The sequence below is a fragment of the Schizophyllum commune genome (assembly GCF_000143185.2).
Source record: "Schizophyllum commune H4-8 unplaced genomic scaffold SCHCOscaffold_10, whole genome shotgun sequence".
Lineage (NCBI taxonomy): Eukaryota > Fungi > Basidiomycota > Agaricomycetes > Agaricales > Schizophyllaceae > Schizophyllum > Schizophyllum commune.
Genome location: NW_026089547.1, coordinates 681460 through 701551, shown reverse-complemented (window position 1 = coordinate 701551; position 20092 = coordinate 681460). Strand labels below are relative to the sequence as shown.

General features: G+C 58.7%; 9 protein-coding genes across 9 annotated transcripts; 3 read left to right on the top strand and 6 right to left on the bottom strand.

Annotated features, from left to right (window-relative positions):
* Positions 1–48: 48 nt before the first annotated feature.
* Positions 49–3064, bottom strand: SCHCODRAFT_02636597 (MFS general substrate transporter). Its single transcript, XM_003028989.2, has 13 exons — positions 2868–3064; positions 2597–2787; positions 2447–2519; positions 2298–2388; positions 2157–2245; positions 2078–2096; positions 1705–1755; positions 1494–1651; positions 1028–1214; positions 809–931; positions 422–749; positions 230–369; positions 49–168 (listed from the first exon to the last, which is right to left on the bottom strand). Exons 1-13 carry the CDS (start codon positions 3014–3016, stop codon positions 148–150), a joined length of 1620 nt encoding a protein of 539 aa, XP_003029035.1. The 5' UTR covers positions 3017–3064; the 3' UTR covers positions 49–147.
* A 401-nt stretch (positions 3065–3465) lies between these two features.
* SCHCODRAFT_02053308 (uncharacterized protein) lies at positions 3466–5071 on the top strand. Its single transcript, XM_050341632.1, has 5 exons — positions 3466–3523; positions 3568–3819; positions 3876–4300; positions 4372–4399; positions 4454–5071. Exons 2-5 carry the CDS (start codon positions 3653–3655, stop codon positions 4980–4982), a joined length of 1149 nt encoding a protein of 382 aa, XP_050198465.1. The 5' UTR covers positions 3466–3523; positions 3568–3652; the 3' UTR covers positions 4983–5071.
* A 33-nt stretch (positions 5072–5104) lies between these two features.
* Positions 5105–7015, top strand: SCHCODRAFT_02636591 (translation initiation factor eIF4e). The gene is made up of 2 exons (XM_003028673.2): positions 5105–5915; positions 5972–7015. Exons 1-2 carry the CDS (start codon positions 5356–5358, stop codon positions 6750–6752), a joined length of 1341 nt encoding a protein of 446 aa, XP_003028719.2. The 5' UTR covers positions 5105–5355; the 3' UTR covers positions 6753–7015.
* An 89-nt stretch (positions 7016–7104) lies between these two features.
* On the bottom strand, positions 7105–7545 carry SCHCODRAFT_02636589 (uncharacterized protein). The gene has a single exon (XM_003028990.2). The coding sequence runs from the start codon at positions 7324–7326 to the stop codon at positions 7132–7134; it is 195 nt and encodes a 64-aa protein (XP_003029036.1). The 5' UTR covers positions 7327–7545; the 3' UTR covers positions 7105–7131.
* On the bottom strand, positions 7478–9615 carry SCHCODRAFT_01331193 (uncharacterized protein). Its single transcript, XM_050341459.1, has 2 exons — positions 9518–9615; positions 7478–9463 (listed from the first exon to the last, which is right to left on the bottom strand). The coding sequence occupies exons 1-2, from the start codon at positions 9525–9527 to the stop codon at positions 7629–7631; spliced, it is 1845 nt and encodes a 614-aa protein (XP_050198464.1). The 5' UTR covers positions 9528–9615; the 3' UTR covers positions 7478–7628.
* Positions 9616–10877: 1262 nt separating this feature from the next.
* Positions 10878–11628, bottom strand: SCHCODRAFT_02636580 (mitochondrial 37S ribosomal protein MRPS8). The gene is made up of 3 exons (XM_003028991.2): positions 11600–11628; positions 11043–11537; positions 10878–10988 (listed from the first exon to the last, which is right to left on the bottom strand). The coding sequence occupies exon 2, from the start codon at positions 11529–11531 to the stop codon at positions 11064–11066; it is 468 nt and encodes a 155-aa protein (XP_003029037.1). The 5' UTR covers positions 11532–11537; positions 11600–11628; the 3' UTR covers positions 10878–10988; positions 11043–11063.
* A 254-nt stretch (positions 11629–11882) lies between these two features.
* Positions 11883–17257, bottom strand: SCHCODRAFT_02636577 (DNA mismatch repair protein Msh6). Its single transcript, XM_050345923.1, has 25 exons — positions 16853–17257; positions 16742–16805; positions 16584–16694; positions 16218–16534; positions 16063–16167; positions 15969–16012; positions 15907–15919; positions 15783–15857; positions 15698–15735; positions 15634–15650; positions 15457–15580; positions 15157–15406; positions 14859–15106; positions 14615–14808; positions 14353–14564; positions 14137–14293; positions 13962–14082; positions 13869–13908; positions 13746–13820; positions 13306–13698; positions 13222–13248; positions 12983–13169; positions 12884–12930; positions 12690–12833; positions 11883–12638 (listed from the first exon to the last, which is right to left on the bottom strand). Exons 1-25 carry the CDS (start codon positions 17177–17179, stop codon positions 12309–12311), a joined length of 3660 nt encoding a protein of 1219 aa, XP_050198463.1. The 5' UTR covers positions 17180–17257; the 3' UTR covers positions 11883–12308.
* A 195-nt stretch (positions 17258–17452) lies between these two features.
* On the top strand, positions 17453–18362 carry SCHCODRAFT_02513432 (5-formyltetrahydrofolate cyclo-ligase; the record flags this gene model as incomplete). The annotated part of the gene is made up of 6 exons (XM_003028674.1): positions 17453–17543; positions 17592–17720; positions 17780–17935; positions 18002–18034; positions 18087–18206; positions 18244–18362. The coding sequence occupies 6 exons, from the start codon at positions 17453–17455 to the stop codon at positions 18360–18362; spliced, it is 648 nt and encodes a 215-aa protein (XP_003028720.1).
* Positions 18363–18578: 216 nt separating this feature from the next.
* On the bottom strand, positions 18579–19839 carry SCHCODRAFT_02704355 (alpha/beta-hydrolase; the record flags this gene model as incomplete). Its single annotated transcript, XM_003028993.1, has 6 exons — positions 18579–18720; positions 18774–19061; positions 19112–19254; positions 19305–19436; positions 19493–19626; positions 19686–19839. The coding sequence occupies 6 exons, from the start codon at positions 19837–19839 to the stop codon at positions 18579–18581; spliced, it is 993 nt and encodes a 330-aa protein (XP_003029039.1).
* Positions 19840–20092: the final 253 nt, after the last annotated feature.

The window sequence follows — 20092 nt, the reverse complement described above, 5'->3', positions numbered from 1 at the left end:
TGCGTCATACAGCACAGTAGAAGATCTTCGGAAAAGAAGTCATTGAGCTTTCGTGAAAGACTTGTCAATCGTAAGTATATACTACAGCGGGACGAATTTATGTTCAAGCCCAATAACCTGAAACTGCCTATAACACCAATACTCTCTTCAGTGCAGTGAGAAACGTTCCTGTACTCGGTGTCAACGCTGCTATTTTTCAACCAATAGAAGATTCCTCAGGCTTGCTCACCCTCAAAGATCGACCCTTCCATTGCGTAAACGGCACAACAAGCAAGAAGAGCCCCGCGACAATGGCCGCCTCGCACCCGAATGTCTGCAGTGCTCCATGCTTCTCTGCCCACGGGACCTGGAAATACGGGACCGCGAAGCCTGCGAATGCACACCATCAGTATTTTCCCTGGCCCACCGCATTCGCCCTCACCTCCCAGCGTCCTCGCCTGATTAATCAGCGCGCTAATCTCCCCCTGATGCTTCGGGAACGCGTCGTTCGCGTACGCGTACACAGCCACCGTATTCACCATGATCCCCAGCTCCGCGATGCCCCAGCCCATGACGACGGCGCCCGTGCTGAGGTGCTCTTGGAGCGCCGCGCCTAGGACGACGAAGCCGCCGACGTAGAGCACGGTGGCGATGTAGCAGGCGTAGAGGCGCGACTCGGCCTCGAAGACGCCGTTGTTGCGCCGGATGGAGGTGCGCATGATCCAGTCGTTGAGGTAGCGGCCGAGAAGCTCGCCGAGGATGACGGCGACCTGCGGGAAGTGAGGGATGGGCTGAGCGATGAGAAGAGGGTGATCAAGGCCAGACTCACGATAGGCGTCCCGTACATCCCCGCGATGCCAAACTCGCCGAAGCCGAAGCCCAGCGGCGCAGGCTCGCCCAAGAAGACCGCGTTCGTCACGTTGATCCCGATGCCGAAGCCAAAGAGGGCTCCCTGTAGTAACCATGTCAGCACCGCTCCTTCATTCGCCTCTTCCCCTCTTCAGAACCCTCGCCCTATTCCGGTGCACTTATGCGCTCGCCAACATACCTCAAAGACCAACAACGGCAGCAAATGCGGCCGCCACACCAAATTGAATGGCGCATAGAGGACGTCCAGCCAGCTATCCCTGTACTTGGCCATCTTCACGCCCGTGATACCAAGCAGCGTCTCGACGCGGTAGCGCAGGCCAGTGGTGGGGCGTGGGGGCACGGGCTTGAGGCCGCGATCGTAGAGGCTGGAGAGGTCAATGGATGGCAAGTTAGAGATGGGGAGAATGCATGAAAGAAATAATGGATGGCCCCGGGGGCTACCCTTGGCCAGGTACGTCTACCTGACGCAGGGACACGGTGAATTCGCTCCACGCTACGACGAGACCCGTACGGACGATGGAAGTGCGTACTGCCTCAAGCCGTACTGACCGTAAATGGTCGCATCAGGTCATTGACCGAAATTTAGGATAAAAATTGACCCCGAGGGTCGCGCATAAACGAGAGAATATAAGCAGTGAACTCACGTCTCCTCCATGAAAAGCAGGATCAACACCACTACAACCGCCGAGTACATCGCGCCGATCCCGTATGCCCAGCGCCACGATGCGCGCGCGACGAGAAAGCCGAAAGCGAAGGGGGAGAGAAAGGGCGAGATGATGAAGCCCATGGTCCAGATGTTGAGCTGGGAAGACGATTTGTTTAGTACGGAGTGTATATTGACAGGGTTTTGCGTACCATCCTAGCTTGCAGATGGAAGGGGTACAGATCTGTGACGACGTAGAGGCCCTGGAAAAGACACAGTGAGCATTCTGTGTTATTGCTCGGACTCTTGCTTGCAGGAGAGGGCTTTGAAGAGAGTGGTCACGCGACTGCGAAGAAGAAGCATAGGCCGCCTATATCATGGGATACGATCGGCGGGCTGGGAAAGCCCTTGCAGCCGGTCCGGACGCCAGCTGAACGTAGACTGCATGCGTGAGGTGGGATTGACCACGGTCTCGTGGTCGTGTATGCAAGTGAGAAGGTATGCGAAAGAGCGGGTGTCCGACGGGACCAGAGCGAACGGGACGGACGCATCGCTACACGGGACCCGCTGGCTGAGCTTACTCACCGTAACCTGCGGAGCAGTCCTGGAATGCACGAGCGCGATATCAGCCTGCTGTCACAGGGAGTGCGAGTCCTTCACGCACCCGAAGAAAGCGGTGAGACAGCGCATTCCCGCGAAAGTCGCCAAGTTTGGGGCGAATGTGCATCCTATCAAGAAACCCAGCGCAAGGAGCTAAATTTCCGCATTTCAGCAGCAATAAAGCTGGTGATACAGACCGTCTCACCTGAGACCAGAACAACACCGGCAGTCGGCCATAGCGGCGCATCACCATGACGGCAAAGATACCTCCGGGGCCTAACAAGAAGATGCTCCAGCTGCGAGTGACGAATATTTGTTAGCCAGCATCGCCCGACAAAGCTTCCGTGTACGCACTTCGACGTCAAGTTGTTGATCACCCCTGTCGTCGTATCGTACTCCTTTGCCAGCGCGAACAGCGACGCGATGCCTATGCACGCGCCGATGAGTCTTACGTCCCGCGCCTTGGCTGGGCAGCGCCCGCTCCGACCAGAGATTGGCACATACCGATCCCGGAGTCAAAGTCCGGCACGATGGCGGCGAGCGTGACGATGAACAGCTGCAGCGCCTTCCGCCGCGAACTCCAGTTCTGCGGGTCCTCCGGCGTGTCGTACGGCTGCGGCCACAGGATCGTCTTCCCGTCCTCGGTGGTCTTCAGCCTGCTCGCGAAGGCATCTCCGAATTCGACGCGTGCCTCCCTGTGAGTGGGAAGAGATGAGCACCGCAGGAGCGCCGCACGCCACGGCGATAGCGGGCAGGACGGGGGGATGGTACGCACTCGGGGTCGACGACGAGGCGCCCGGCGCGCTTGACGTGCAGGTCGTAGATATCGAGGTCATCGGGCTCGTCTCCTTGCACCTCCTTGCTCGCGACGCTGCCGAGCTGATCTTTGTCCTCGGACTTCTCCAGGTCGCGCGGGTCCGGCATGGCTGCAGCACGCTCGCCTACCGTGGACTGACTGAAGTGAGATAAGGCGGGGAGGGGGACGCGGAGACGGGCTGCGAGCGTGCCGCCTTTATAGTGGAGTCAGGGACGGCATCGAATAGGGTGGGCGCGCGCGAATGAATGAATGCGGCTGCGGAACCCATGACCGTGCACTGTATGGGCTAAGCCTGGAATGGCGCTTCGCAGAGAAGACCGTTGGAGGTTGCTGTGATGTAGGCTGGGTGATCGGATTGATACGGGCGTGGCAGCTGCCCGCCCCGTGTGACGCGGGGATAGGTGGCTGGTAAGTTAGACTTCAAGTACATGTTGCAGTCTTCCCAGGTAAGCACAAGCGAGCCTTGGTCATAGATTGCGCCTTGGTGGCGGACACGAGACGGAGTTCAGGTGTCTGTTAGCTAACGATGCCCCAAAAATGGCGAGAAGAGGACAATGAGAAAGGTGAAACAGAGAGCAACTCCGCCGACTAGCGACTGGCCGTTTTCCACCACTGTAAGCAGGCATGATAAGGGCTTTGATTCCGGCTGAGAAAGAAGGTGCTTTACTTGCGGACAACAAGGAAAGCGGAGGACAAAAGCAACATGGACAGCACGTGGCGAGCACTTGAACTTCGCACGTGAGATGGGCGTGTGTCACGCCAACTCCTTGTCCTCGACTTCGACAGTAGGCGCCCACATAGATCGAGAACTCAAGTGGCACTCAACGAAATCCGCAGACATGTCCAACCAAGTCATGCAAGTCGGCCCCTCCTGGCGTGGACTGGCTGCCATCAAGCGCCTTATGGTCTTGTAAGCGCCAATCCCTCCGCCGGTCTTGCAATCACACTCACAGTAGCTGATCACAGTGGCGACTCGTACAGCGCTGTCGGTGCGCCCATAGAGGCCCCACGCACCGCCGCTCATCCTCTCGGCGTACCATTCCCTGGCCCTGGCTGCTTCACCGACTACGACAACGCACGCCACAGAAGCCGGCCCAACTGGGTCGGCCACTTCATCACACAGTATGCGCCGGAGCCTCGCTATCGCGACATCGCCGGTATCCAGGCGCAATACCCAGGCTACACGCAGGAGCAGGACCCTGCGTACGCGCGCGATCCACTGCTCGTGTATGACTACGCGCGCGGAGGGAAGACGATCCCGGAGGTGATATCGCAAATCGAGGACCAGTTCTTGCCTAGGTTGGGGAAATGGTGCAGAACGCAGCCGGCTGAGGGGGCCGGCAAAGGCGGAGATGCAGCGAAGGTGTGGACGTCGGAGAATGCGCTTTTCGGTGAGTATCTGGGTGGCCTACACTTCGATCTTTATACTACTTGGAACTGACGTTCTGACCCTTATCTCAAGTGACCTGGGTGGGCATCAATGACTGCGCGTAAGTAGGAATGCTGATCGGGTATCTAGGCCACCCTGTTGATTCCTTACACAGGTTTGGGTCGACCCGGGAAGCCCGCGAAGAGGCCTTCCAACAACTCTTCGCAGCCCAAGACGACCTCTACCAGGCCGGCGCCCGCAACTTTGTATTTATCGACGTGCCGCACATCAACAGAAGTCCTGCAGGCGAGTTTCCCATCTCACTTGACCCTACATCCTCCCTGAAACCACTTCACATTCAACTCCCTTCAATCCACTCCCTTGAAGATTATTCTAACCACCTCCCAGTGCCCATCTCCCATAAAGACAGATCCGAGCGCTACGACGAATACAACGCCATGCTCGCAGCCCACGCGCGCCGATTCGCCACCGCGCACCCCGACGCCACCGTCCTCCTCTTCTCCAGCGCGCGCACGCTCGACCGCGTTTTGGACGATCCGGACATCTTCGGGTTCCCGCAGGGGGATGCGCGCGAGCCGTTCAGCACGATTTGGACGGACCAGCTGCATCCGACGAGCGCCGTGCACGATGTGTTCGCAATGGATATTGCGGACTTTTTGTATGGCGTAGGCGCAAGTATGTGAAGAGTCAGAGTGTAAAGGTGCCAATATGGCGTGGCTGTAGCGTAGAAGGAACATTTTCCGGTGTATGAGAGTACAGCAATATAGCTCACCTGTGCTTCACTTGTACACCGCTGTGCACAGTACTCTATCGCTTTGGTGCACACTTCTGTTGCTGCTGTAGAAAATGACTTGCCATGCTTAAGACGGCTCCTGCTGTTGGCTCAGACAGCCATTGAGTCTCTCATCTCGCCGTACCGTGAAGAAGTCCGCTGAAGCCCACACCCTGTCAAGGCCAGATTCGAACTTTCGACTGCCCCGAACTGCCGAAACGCTTTCCTTCCGAGATTGGATCTCGTCCTTACCTGCTCCTTGACGCCAACGCCGAGCAGCCGCCATGTCCTCGTCCTCGACCAGCGACGCGCCGCCTACCAAACCCCCTGCGCCGCCGCGCATGCCCTCGCTGAACCAGCTGGCGGCGCGCATCAAGGTCGATCCCAACGTCGCCGCGCAGCAGTCGACCGCGTCCCCCTCCACCGGGCGCCCGCGCCTCGCCGCATTTGCGCTGCGTACCGGCTCGAACGCATCCCTCTCCACGACCGCATCCACGCAGGACTCGGTGGCCGTGAACGCCTCGACGACGCGCGCGGCCTCGCCGATCGCATCTCCGCCGACCGTCGAGACGCCGACGGGCGAGACGGCCAGCACCGAGGGCGAGCCGCTCACGAAGGAGGGGCTGGACAAGCTGAACGAGCTGCAGCCGCCCGACAAGGGCCTGCTCAAGCCCGTGGGGTACAAGAACATTCCCAGCCTCGATGCGATCACGGCGCGGCTGGCAAAGACGCGCGCGCTGAGCGTGGACGGGACGCCCAAGCCCCCCGAGCCCGAGATGATGGAGGATCCGAAGACGCCGGGCATCCAGGTGAAGAAGCCCGAGCACCCCCTGCAGTACACCTGGTACGTGCGCGCGTGCATGCCCATCGCCCGCCCGCCTTGTCTCACCGCGCGCCCAGGACAATATACCACGACACAAAGTCCTCCAAGTTCCCGCCCACCCCCGCGCCGCCCGCCAGCGCCGCGTCCGACACCACCTCCTTCCACCAGACCGAGTCGACGGACTACGAGGCCGGGCTCACCGTCGTCGGCAGCTTCGCGACCGTCGAGGAGTTCTGCCGGTACTTCAACTGGCTCAAGCCGCCCTCGCACCTCGAGCGCAACTCGAACTACCACCTCTTCAAGTCCGGCATCAAGCCGATGTGGGAGGACCCCGCGAACGCGAACGGCGGCAAGTGGGTGCTCACGATGAAGAACAACCCGCAGCTGCTCGACCGCTGCTGGAACTGGCTCGTCATGGCCCTCGTCGGCGAGGAGCTCGAGGAGGGGCACGACGAGATCTGCGGCGCGGTCGTCAGCCTGCGCGCGAAGGTCGACCGCATCCAGGTCTGGACGCGCGGGAAGGAGGACGTCGAGCGGCTGAACGGCATCGGGAAGAAGCTCGTCAAGCTGCTCGACATCTCCGAGGCGGACGGCATCGGGCTCGAGTTCCAGTTCAACACGGAGGACAGGCCGCAGCCGAACAAGTTCCTGTCGATCCAGGCGATGCCGCAGTCCGGCTTCCGCAACTCGTTCCATGGGCCCCCGGGCAGCGGCGCCCCCTTCCACCACCCTCCGCGGCAGGATACAGCCTCGCCAGTCGGTGGGCCGCAATCCGCCGTCAACCCCAACGCGAGCGCGTTCGGCGGATTCGGCGTGGGCATGGGCGGGCCCGGCTGGCGCGTACCGAAGCGCGGGTAGTTTGCTGCCGCTCGATGGTTGTCGCTGCACGAGGATATTGGGGCGCCGGTTGGCATAATGAGGAGGCTGAGGGCATGTTTTGCATACTACTTTCACCGCAGATTAGCTGCCATTGGCTGAAGTGCACATATGTAGGGTTTTTTTACCGCGTATTGACCATCTGACGAAACAAGTGTACTTGTATGCTTACCGCACATGAATTTTATACTGTACCCGTCCTGCGAATTCCTTTGCCTCATATACAAGCAAAGTCAAACAAGGGATGGCTCAACCAGTGGGTGCTTGCACTGAACGATTACTCGCCGGACCAGAACAAGCAGACACGCATCCCACAAACAGGTTCGTGCAGAACGAAAAGCATTGCATCGCATTGCATAACTTAGCTAAAGTCGCAACTAGGCGTAAAGAGGTCGTGATGGAGAGCAGGTTCCCGAAGAACACCTGCAAGTACTAAGCTAAATATACAGTAGTTGTCGCACGCGGTAGGTGCACAGAGTTGCACAGTAGGTGCGCGGAATTGCACAACAGGTGCGCAGACAGAAGGTGGTATGCGTTGCCCCGTTAGGGCGGTCATGACAGCGAGCAGTAAGGCTGCTGGGAGATACGGCTACAGATGGTGGGGAAAAGTCGTAAGAAAATTGGAGGGTGGGTAAACCAATGGAGAGATGCAAGGAACCAGTGCATGAAATGTGAAGAGGAATGAAGAGACCATGATAGATGATGAGGAGATGCAGATTACCAGTGCGCGAGAAAAATGAGGAAGTAATGACCGAGGCATTGAGAAGGAAAAAAATGGAGGAAGAAAAAGAAGAAAGTCTATGATGACGACGGAGCGAGCCCCGAAGTGAAGCTGCACCCCCGGGGCCCCGAAAGCGCCTACGCCCTCAAGAACATCTCCACCGGGATAGGTTTCCGGCGGAGACCCGAGCTCGCAGACGTGTCCCCACTGTCCGCCGAGTCGCAGCTCTGCCGGCTGGGCGAGCGGCAGACGACCGCGGGCGGCGTGCTCGAGTGCGGCGAGCGGAAGCCCGACGGCGAGCGCGAACCCGACGACGACAGGTACTGCCCGAACACCGGCGACGACGGCGAGCGCGAGCGGAACCCAGACGCCACGAGCGCGGGCGGCGTGCTCGCGGACTGCGCCCGGTGGTGGCGCTGGTGGCGCGGCGACGGCAGCGGCGGCTCCGAGGGCAGCGGGAAGCGCGACGGGAGGTGCGGGAACACGGACGAGCTAGCGGAGGGCGGGAAGTGCGACGACGTTGCGCTCGGCAGCGGGAGCGCGTTCGCGTAGTCGACCACCGCGACCTCCTCGGGCCTGAATTTGAAGTACGGCGAGCGCGGGGAGGCGAGGTAGGAGGACACGGAGCGCGAGTGCGCGTGCTTGGTCGTCTTGGGCTTGGGAGACTTGGGCGGCGAAGACAAGACCTTGGACGGCGGCGTCGAGGACTTGGAGGGAGATTTGGAGGAAGACGAGGTGTGCCTGTTCCAGATCTTCATGAGGCGCGCCTTGGGGGATGTAGCACCAGCCGAATACGCGGAGTCGAGCGTGGAGGACGACCAGCGGGAGCGCAGGATGCGCGACTCTGAGTCCGCGTTGCAGTCCTCCTCCTCCTCAAGCTCTTCCTGGATGGCGGGCTCGTGGATGGAGGGGCGGCGCTCCTCGAGCGTGAAGGGCATATGGCCCTCGTCGAACTCAAAGTCGACCGCGAAGGGGCTGGTGGGGAGGCATAGCGGGAGCTGGATCGGCGCGTCCTCGTTCTCCTCTTCTTCCTCGTTATCCAGGAAGAAGGGAATGTCCTCCAGCAGGCTCTCCTCGGAAAAGTCGGACTGCGAGGGCGAGCTAGTCGGCGACTGGAAGTATTCCTCGAGTAGGTCGTCCACCAGGTCCTCTGGGACGCGGCTCTCGCGCGGCGGCGTGCGCTCAACAGGCGGGGGCGGCGGAGGGCGCTTCGGGATCACGAAGGTGCGCCGCGGACAAGCCGGGTCGAGCTGCGGCGACGGCATGTGGCAGGGAAGGACGCGGGTGGAGGAGGTCGCGGCGACGTAGATCGACTCGGGCCGCGGACGCGTCCCCGTGATCGTAGGGCGGCGCGCGAGCTGGGGCTGCATGTCGACGACGCCGGCGAGCTCGCGCGAGTACCACGCGTAGTCCTCCTCGAGGTCGCTGTCGCTGTCCGAGGAGGAATCTGGGGACCCCGCCCGCGGCTTCTTGGCAATGTGAAGGGGCTGGGTGGTCGCGAACTCGTCGTCGGAGGTCGTGGGCGTGCCGGGGACGGCAGAGGAGCCGCTGCTGGACGAGGGGGAGGACATGTCGCTGCCATACACGTACGCAGAGGGCGTCGGGAGAGGGGGGTGGGGAAAGTCGAACTCCTTCTCGGTGAAGATGATGCTGAACTCGTCCGAGTCGCGGTTCGGGGGCGGGCTGGGCGCAGGGCGCGTCGGCGTCAACGGCGCGGCGCCGCCATCGAGGTCGGAGAGGATGGTAGAGGCAATCTTGATGTCGGAAGCGCTGATGCGGGCGTTGCGGCGCCTGGCCTTCACGCCCGACACGGGGGAGCCGACGCGACTGCTGGAGGGGGAGTGTGCGGAGGACGTCGACGAGCGCGGTTCGCTCTCGGACTCTTCCTCGATGATGTGTAGCTGGGGGCTCTTGCGCGTTCTCGTGCGCGGTTGGCGGCGGAGCATCGCGGCCATGGTGCCAGCGTTAGATACTGCGTCCCGCCGGTCAGCCCGAGTCGAACATGTTGTAAACGTCGAACACTCACAAATAGACATGTGGTGGTCGTTAGAGATAAGTCGTGAGTGTCTATGAAGAACAAAGAGATGCCTGGTGGATGCGGGCAGCGAGGAGGACGGAGAGCGGGCCTGCCCGTACTTTATAACGTCCGCGAACTCGTTGTGCGCCCGTTCCGGAAATGGACGCGCTATTGTCGTCACGTCACGCTCCATGTGCTTATTGTCTTCAGTCACAAGCACGCGTGACATATCACTTCGATCAATGCATTGTTCCCTAAACGGGCACCGACAATTGTCCTTGCCGCCGGCCCACGCGCCTTCTCCATACTCCCAGCATATGTGCATCATATGCAGCTGTGTTTGAGTCACACGAAGGCGGGAAACAAGTCATCTTCTACATTCTATCACCCACACTCCCATATAAGACAGCGAAGAGGCACGGTCAAGGCAAAGACAAGTTACATTCCCCTCGAGTGGTCGCCCACAGTACACCATTCCATACGTTCGTCCGGTAACCCTTGTGCTATTCGGCGAGCATGGATCGTACAGATATAGTCCGTTCCAATCCGCAAAATTCGCCGCGAGAAACGAGGGTGGGTAGTTCGCCAGCATCTGCACCATCCCGATTGACACCATCAACTGTGCCTTTCAAACCCAAGTCATTCAAGGCCGTATAGAGGCCCCGTGCTGCTGGTGCTGTACAAGTGCTGAAGGTCGAACTTAAACACCCAAAATATCTTGTCGTACACTACAAGCGCGTGCGAGCGACCGACGGCAAGAGTGGACTGAGACGCGCCGGACAGTAGGCAGGCTATTCTAGTCGTTGGGGGCATTACAGACGCGGGGACAGACGTCCAAAGCCTGCCTGCGGGTGCGCGACACCTGCCGAGTTGCACATTAGGTCCGCCAGACATTCGGCCACCTCGTTCATCGAGTCGGTGGTGGTAGGGGTGATGGCCGGTGTGCAAGCCTCGGGCTCGAGTGCAGTGCCATTCGCCACGCTCGACCTCAGACCTGTCGCTGTGTTGCGCCAGGCGCATCACTATAAGTCGCGTCCGGCAAGCCTAGTCCGTCGAGTCAGTGACGGCGACGGTGACGGTCGATGTGCCGGCGCCGGATCTGGTCGTAGCAGGAGGCGACCGTGGACTCGGATTGTACTTCAACATGGTGTAGTTCTTCGTGCGCTGTGAAAACCGGACGCTTTTTGTCGTCGCAACGTCCAGGAAGGAGCGGGCAAGCCAAGACTATCTGAGAATTGTTATTCTTCAGGATATCATGTCCAGTCCGTCCATGTCACATTTCAACGGTCAATGTTCAGTGTTTGGTGGTCTGTGAGCGCAGTATTCACCTACTGACCAAGCCGTCTCAGAAGACCAACGCACTGCAAATGCATCTGCAGAAGGCCCTTATGCATTCATGCCATTTTGTGAGAGGAGGCAAGATCCAGATGCTGCTCTAGCATTATGGCGGGAAATGTAGGTAGAAGTAGTAACATGGGTCCTGCGCAGTGATGTTCGCTCAGTTCGCACAAGCTAGCGAACGGAGGGCACGCACCGACACGCAAGGCAGGCCCAACTACCCTGCCCTCGCAACCACCTCCCCGCCCAGTTTCAGCTGCAGCGCCTCCCGCGCCTCCAACCACTCATTCTCCCTATTATTCGTGTGCACAATCGCAATCTCCCCCATTCCCAACGGCGTGATCTTCTGCGCGCGCCGCCCGCTGCACAGCAGCCTGATCTCCGCGGGCTCCATCACGACGCGCTTGCTCGGCTTGCTCACGAGGCCCATGTGTCGCAGCACCGGACGGTCCTCGCGGTACTTGAGGTCGGCCCATATGCGGCGGCGCGCGTCGCTGCCGGCTTCGTGGAAGGCGAGCGGGTCGGGTCCGTCGACGGTGCCACGGGTCAGGTTGGATATGAAGCCGGCGCGGAGGAGGATGGTGAGGATGCCGAGGTTCTGGGAGGAGTGGTTCACGGCGACCTTGGCGTGGCGCGCACGGAAGGCGTTCTGGATGTGCGAGCAGACGTCGTGGGGGAGGACCATGGTGGGCTGAGGGAAGTTGCGGCAGGAAAGGTTAGCGGAACGGCTTGGACTTGGGTGCGCTCACTCACCCGCGGCGCGCCTCAGCAGTGACCGGAATGTCGAGAAGAAAATGGCCCGGGCCGTAAGCGCCGCCGATGAGCGTGACGTTGTGCACGTGCATTTGTCACACAATCGTGATTCCCATTGTTGTTGACTCTGTCTCTTCTTGTACATTTGAATGCCCCGCCTTCATCTAGGGCTTTCTTTGCGCCTCTACACCAGCTTCTAGTCGCTCAATGTAAAAACTTTTGTCTCTAGTTAACTTGTAGATCAACTGACCTGGCCGGGGTAGCGCTTAAACTTGAAAAGGCCGGTGCATGCAGCTCCCCTCCCCGCCTCTGGTGCCCTCAACGAACATCGAACCGATGAGGAGACAGCTCAAGACGACGCTGCAGGATATTGGTTTGTTAACTTCTCGTCCCCCTTCCCCGAACTCAGTGGCACAAGCGCATGACGCTGAGAGTGTCGAGGGCGAGGATTAAGCCAGGGTGTCTCCTCTCAAAGGCATACTCTGGCTTTCCTAACTAGAAACAGGAGAACAGGAACAGAAGCGAACAAGTATAGTCTATGTGATTAATTCTATCCGAGCGGCAGACAACAGGTAAATCCTGTACCAAGAAAGCATTGCAGCAGAGCAAGCGAGCACCAAGAAGCAGACCAAGACGATCGTACACTATCACCATCCACCACACCACTCCATCCTCTCCTCTCCTCCCCCTCCCTCACCTTCCTTACCACCTACTGCTCCAACTGCTTCACATACGACCTCGCCACCGCCTTCAACCGCCTCAGCACCTCCCGCCTCCGCTCCCCATCCTCCGGCAGCTCCGCCTGCCCTGTCGCCAGCCTGTACAGATACACGAAATCCGCCTGCGCATAGTGCGACAGCCGCGCGGCGACGTCCTTGCTCTTCTTGTCCTGCAGCCGCTGCTGGAACTGCTGCGCGAAGGCCTTGGACACGACGTCTGCGCGGTTGACGACCTCGATGGGCACGCCGGCCAGGTTGGCGACGTGCGTGCCGAAGGAGGAGGTCGCGACGCCCTCCACGAGCTTGAAGAGGAAGACGATCTGGCGCGGGGTTAGGTGGGCAGTGCGAGGGAATGGAAGATTTGCGCATACCTCCTTCTTCTCGTCGTCCACGAGCGTCGACATGTGCATGTTCCGAATGCTCGGATGGTACGCAAAGTCGTCCGTCAACGTGCCGTAGTGCGTCGCGAAGAAAGTCAACGGTAGCGTATGCGTCGCCAGCTCATGTAGCACAGCCTGACCGATGATCAGCCAAACATTCCTCTATCAACTCTCACTACACTCACGCCCGCAATCGCCATCCCATCGTACGTCGAAGTACCTCGACCAAGTTCTGCAAAAAGGATCAGCCTAAACAACCCCCACCCGCACTTACAACGGCTTACCGTCGAGAATGACCAGCGACCTCGGCGTCGCATCGCGCAGGATCTTGCAGCACTCATCCAACTCGACCTTGAACGTACTTGCGTTCGAGAACATGTTATCGTATGCGCCCATCCGCGTCAGAATCGAGTCCACCGGCGTCAACCTCGCGCTTGTCGCCGGCACCCGCATCCCCAGCTGTGCCATGATCTACAGCCCGCGTCAGCACGACCTCACACCCTCGCCGTCACACAGCACTCACCACGCCCGTTGCCGTCATCCGCATGCACTACAAGCAAAACCGATCAGCCTCACTCCCCTTACCCAATTCCCAACCCTCACTCACCGTACTCTTCCCCGCCATATTCGGCCCCGTCAACAGCGCAATCTTGCCCACCTCCCCGCCCAGCCTGATATCATTCGGGATGAACTCCTCCACCTTCTGCAGCGACAGCGTCGGGTGCCGCAGCTCCTGGAAGTCCATAAAGGAGCTCTCGCTCTCGACGAACTCCGGTCGGCACGACGGCTCCCCTATGGCCGCCGACGACTTCGCCAGGCTGAACAGGCAGTCGAGCTCGGCGAACACGCGGATAATTTTGAGCCACAGCGGCCGATCAACGTCGAACTCGGCGTAGAGGCGCGACTTGAAGGTCGCGATGGCGGTTTTGCGGTTCTCCCGCGCCTCCTTGAGCTTGCGGATCTCGGGCTGGAGGGCGGGGACAACATAGCGGGTTTTGGCCTGGGAACCTTTAGCGAATGCAAACTCATGAGGTAGAGAGGACGGACTTTCGTCCCGCCGTGCTTCGTCCAGTCTCGAGGGATATTTTTCTGGCTGGCCTTCGTCTCGACGAGATAGATATCCTACGACACGTCAGAACGACGCCTTCGACAACCATACAATGGACGCACCTTGTTCCCCGTCGCACTATGCCAATAGGACAAGTCACCTCTACGCCATCATCAGTCTCGTCTTCCGACAAAACAACTGAACCCCCGACTTACCCCACCACATCCTCATACTTCTTCAGCTGCCTATTCAGCGACTTCTCCAGCGCTTTGATCTCCGCAATAACCTCATCATACACCGCATCCTTCCCCTCCATCGGCACAAGCTCTTCCGCTTCTACACAAACCATCATTACCCCACGTCCATCCCAGCAATCACGACCGTACTCACCCTTCTCCGACGCTGGCCGTTCGAACATCTCCTCGATTTGCTTGATATTAGGTACCACATCGGGCGCGCCTCGCAGGAGACCAGAGATCGTCTTCGACTCGAACTCGGCCGCCGTGTCAGCCAAGGCGTTCATGCCCCTGCTGAGCTTCTTGAACGACTGATGAATCCTTGTGAGTGACCATTCGCAGAGTCGACAATAGGGAAAGGTTTACGTACACTCAAGACCTTCAAAAAGTCCTTGATCTTGCAGCTCTTCGCATGTATGCGCGCGACAATGCGCTCAAGGTCCGGCAGTCCCTTCGCCACATCGGCAAACTGGCTCTCGAAAGATGGATGGTTGAGGATATCCTCGACGGCGTCCAAACGATCGTCGATGCTGGAGATCTCACGCAGCGGCATGCAGAGCCAGATGCGGAAGAGGCGTTTGCCTACAGGACCATGAGTCGAGCGAATCTGCAGTAAAGCAAAAAAAGCTTACCGAAAGGCGTAATACACCTGCTGAGCAACTTGAGCAGCGAGCCCTCATCCGTGCCCTCATTATTCATCAAGACCTCGAGATGCGCTAGGGTCTGCCCATCCAGCACAAGCCCCTCTCCACGCTTCATCGGGTCGTACACGTTGAAGTTCTTCATGCTCAAGATATCCTTGTCGATGTTCAGCTGGCGCAGGTACCTGTGCCATCATTGGCAATCCACCCTAACATAAAGGAGGACCATACCCACCAAATCATCGACCCCAGCGCCTCCATCGCCTGTTGCGAATGTGCTACGTCCCGGATAGATTGCGGGACCGTCTCCGGCAATCCCCCGTCGTCCATCGCATCGTCCTGGTCCGGGTACAGCTTGCGCAGCTCCTCGATGGTGTCCGGATACGTAAATCCCTCGACGTCGCGCAGGTTCGTCCACGTGCATTGCGAAGGCAGGATATTCTTCAGCAGGCGCGTACTCGTCACGGACAGTGCGCCAGGGCCCTGATCCACAGTAAGCATGATCAACAGCGCGACCATAGACCAGATCGTACCGATTTCTTCACCAAAATTTCCTTTGGGCGCAGCTGCCGCATCATCGTTTCCAGCTTCGTATGACAGACATCGTCGGTGAAATGGCTCATGTTGAACTGCGAGGTCGCGCAGTCGAGGACGCAAATACCGAACGTCGACTGGTCGCCACGGTCATTGTCCTCAATAATCGCGACGCAGTGCCCCGCTTGCTCGTCCGTGAGCATCTCCGGATCGACTAGCGTGCCGTTCGTGTAGACCTTGTTCAGTTCGCTGGTGGGTGGTCAGTCGCTATTCTAAGACATGGTCGTGCGGTCACGGACCGCTGCACAATCTTATCCTTCGCCTTATCCTCGCTGGACTTGGCCTTGCCCTTCTTGTCGGCCGCGAGACGCATCTCGGCGCCCAGAGCAGTCTCAGACTGGTCGACGCGCCCGACCTTATAGCCTTCACGAGACCAGTCAGATCATGCTCTGTTCGAAGCACGCTTAGCGACTCACCCTTGCCCAAGAATTTGCTGTCTCGCGTATCAGCGCATGGCCTACGAGAGCTTTGAAAACTTACGCAGCCCAGAAGTCAAAGCTCATCTCCGGTACGCCGACCTGCAAATCGTGAGCCAGTCGCTCACATAACAAGCGACGGTACGGACCATAGACATCTTAACTCGCGAAGTGATCTTCAGATCGAACTCCTGGTGGCCAATTCGAGCATCATCCTCGTACAACTGAGATGAGGTCAGAAACGACCCCGAGTCAGTGGTTTGCAAAGTTTACCTCATAGAATTTCCTGTCGGACAGCGTAAGTATATGCAGTCGTACCGTGCATACACACGCACCCCTTCTGGAAGAACAGCACGGTATCATAGTGATTTTGTTTGATCTATCGGACGGTGAGCACCAACGCAAGGGCAAATACCTGACGGTCCTGACCTCCCAGAACTGCCTCTCGAAGGGCGTAAACTCTTTCCACGCGTTCTTGGGTATGTAGATGGTTCGCGGGTCGTACCCCTTCTCGCCAGGCCGTTTTCCGTCTTTCTGTTGCGATCTATAAGAAATCGGAAGCGCGCAGGATAAGTGGCACCCACATCACGGATGTCCTGCAAGAACGAGTACGGATCTTCAGCCGCCTTCTTGTCGTTCTTCTTCCCCTGCTCGCGACGCTCGGCAGCGGTGAGGAAGCCAGCGCCCGAGCCCGACGACGAGGATGCCAACGCGGGCGCAGGGGGCTTCGCCTTGGCCTTCTTCTTTGGCGCTGGTTCCTCGTCGTCATCGTCTTCGGTGAAATCGCCAGCGCTAGAAGCCGCGGATGAGGTTTCCGGTCCGGCCTCATCATCCTCAGGCTCAGAGGGGAGGGTAAACTCATCGTCGTCTGAGGACGCAGCTGACCGGGTGCCGCGTTTCTCTGCACGATATATTAGACATGTTACGGCACTAGAGCAGTCTGGGCATACTTGGGGACTTCTTGAAGCGACTCAGCCGCTTGGTGAAGGACACCTTCGCCTCCGTCTCGTCTTCGTCTTCCTCTGAAAGTGGCTCAGACAGCCTGGGGCGCTTGGACGCGGCTGCAGACACGCTTAATGAGAGTTCACGCGAGGCTGTCTGCACGCACCTTTCTCCGAGACCTCCGTCTCTTCGTCTGATTCGTCTGCAATCACTTTTCGCTTGCTCTTGCTCTATGACAGAGTCAGATTCGGGTCAAGAAGCGTAGCACATAACGCACAGATTTCCTAACGCGCAGCTGAACCTCCTCCTCATCGTCCATGTCGATGTCGGCCGGATCACTAGTCGGCGGCGTGTCATGAACGCTGCTGGTACCCAGAGGAGAAGACGTCGAGCTCGTCGCAGGACCAGACGAAGATAGCTCCTTCATAGAAGGCCGCTTCGACTTGGGTGTACGCGGTACTTCTGTGGGCGCGTCCTCTGATTGACGCGCCTTTGGCTTGAACGCCGGTTTCGAGGGTGTTGACTTCGCCTTCGCATCGCCTTTGGTGAAGAAGTTTAGGAGCGTCTTCTGCTTCCCGTCGGCCTCTTTCGCTTTGGGTGCCATGGTGGGGAGAGGTGAGTTGACGATGCGGGGTACTGTAAGTTGGCTCGGCGCGGCGGACCGCGCGCGCGACCGACGCGTGTGGTCGTGCTGTGCATTCACTTTTGGGGGCCACAAAGACAAACAATTGTTCGACTCAGTGACTCTTCTTTTGGGTCTTCTCTCACCTTTCTCGCTCGTGTTATACGTGGTAAGCCCCTCACGTTATGGTTAGGGATGAAGTAAGGGCTTACTGTAGAGTTACTCTTGAACTATACAGGAGGAATCTTGGATAAAATGGCCACAATAGCCGCTGAGAAACGTGCACTCAGAAAGCTCGTGTCTGCGAAATTGAAGACCCTGTCGGTTTGCGACATCAGTCAACAATGTACGGAATATATCCGAATTAGCCTACCAAGTCTGATCGTGCGTCCAGCAGAAGCCATATCATCTCGGGTGCTCGCTCTTCCAGCTTTCAAGGAGAGCAGGCGCATAAGCTGCTACATGAGCATGCCCACGAGCGAAGTTGTAACTACTTCGCTCGTCAACAACATACTAGATCATGGTAAGCCTACCGCCTCTATCTCTGGGTCGTAATGATGACTGTATTATGTTGTTGCATAGGCAAAACCCTTTTCATTCCCCGAATCAGCGTAGAGACCCCCGGTCATATGGACTTCCTTCAATTGCACGGCCGGGAAGATCTTGGATCTCTCAAAGCCGGAACTTGGGGAATCAAGGAACCCGACCTTCATTGGCTCGGAAATCCCCGCCAGAGCGGTAAGCTGTCCCTCTAAACCCGGAGATGTGTACTCATGCCCGGGCCCCTTCCTCCTCTAGCTCTAGAGGCGCCTGGTATCGACGTAATCCTGGTGCCAGGTACTTGCTCTCGCCGTCTCCTTCGTCCTATACCTCTCAAATCTAACTCCAGGCGTTGCGTTCGACCGGTCTATGTCGCGCCTGGGGCACGGCAAAGGATACTATGACAAATTCATTTCCACCTACGTCGAGACGGGAAACAAGCGACCTCTACTGGGTAAGCCAGTCAATCGTCTTCGCTCATGGCACCAGCCTGAGCATGTTTCCAGTCGCCCTTGCTCTCCGAGAGCAAATAGTCGACAACGCTGCCGTACCCGTCACGCCTCACGACTGGAAGATGGACATGATCATAACACCAGACGAGGTCATCCAATCACAGTCCCCATAATCCGGGACGGAGGGTATTCATACATGTCTGTCATACACCGCGAGTATCTACACAGCACAGTCCGTCTCGCGCGGTAGCAGCGTCGTTATTGTACATCGTCCAGACCCGAAACCCAAGAGCAGCCGATAGATGCATATGCCATAGATAAAAGAACGTGTGCGCAAGGAAGGGGCATGAGGGGGACAGCAGAGAACAGGGCAGAACCTCAACCTCAGCTTATGAGGAGAAGTCTGCCTCGTCCTCGGCGTCCAAGCCGCACTTCTTGAGCGTGGCATGGAAGGGCGAGACGGCCGTGGCGACTGGCGGCACGGGGGTATTCGTCAGGTCGGATACCCAGTCGTGGCACATGCGGTTGATCCTGGTGAGCTTCGTCAGCCAGGAACTCGTGCGCGCACATCAAGCACTACTCACTCCTTCGGGTGGGTGACAGGCCCGAAGTGCGGTGCGTCCGGCACAGTCGACACATGCACATCAATGCCCGCCTTTTGCATCGCCTGCTGCAGCTCGGTGACGAACTCGAACGGGTACGCGATATCCCCACCGCAGTGGATGAGGTGGACCGGGCACTTGACCTTCGCCAAGGTCTCGATCGGGTGCGCCTTCCGTTCGACAAAGAAGTTGACAGAGATGGCGCGGAAGTCGTCGAGGTTTTTGAGCGACCAGTTCTTCAGCGCTTGGGGGTATATCCGGGTCGTCAGGCTAGAATGCAGTCAGAGGGATGCAGGAAGCCAATCAGAATGGGGACATACGCAGTGACCATGCTCGTATTCGAGCTGTTGAAGCCGAGCTGGCAGGCGCCCCACAGCGCGTCCTTGAGCGCCGACTTGTCGCCCTGAATGCCCTCGCACCAGCACTCGTAGATCTCCAAGCGACCGGCGGCAACATCTTCAGGCTGCAGATCGCGTCAGAGGGGAAGAGGAACGCCAGAGCAACGCATCATACCTCCTCAAGCGGCAAGGGCGAGATCATCGTCACCGACAAGACCTTCTCCGGGTAGGTGATGGCCGTCTGAAGACCGATGCAAGCGCCCATCGAGAGGCCAATGATGTGGCATGCTGGCAGGCGGAGGGCGTCCTACGGCAATAACGATAAGCATATTACCCCGCGGGGCGATGATCGGGGACGCGCACCATGAACTTCTTCACATCGTCCGCGGCTTCGACGCGGCTGAACGTCTTGCCCACCTTGCCGCTCGTGTCACCGTGGCCGCGCGTCTCCATCACAATGAGGTTGAACTTCCGCAGCTGCGGGTCGGCGAACTGTTCTGGGGGGAGGGGCGCGTCAGCGCGCTGCGCGCGACGCGTAACGGTAGGGGACGCGTACGGTGGTAGATCTCCTGGCCCATATAGACCGGGTGCAGGAAGATGATTGTCGGGATGTTCTTCTCGATGGACTTCGCGGACGGGTTCGTAGGCGTCGAGATCGTGTAGTTGATGTGCAGGGAGCCCGCATTGGTCTTGACCTTGACGCTGGGCATGATGGGCGGACTGGACGAGGGACGGACGACGGGTAGATGGACGGAGGGAACAGGAAAGGATGCCGGAAGGAAAAGTGGAAAGGGAAGTAGAAAGCCGTCGCGAAATCCTTATATACTTCCGCGCGCCTTGTCTCACTCCCACACGCGATTCGGGCGCGGAGATGTCGGGGCGATTGCCTCCATACCTGGTAACCTCATGGCACTAACACAGCCACAGGCTGAAGAGCTCCTGAGGCTTGTCAGCGCCCCCGGC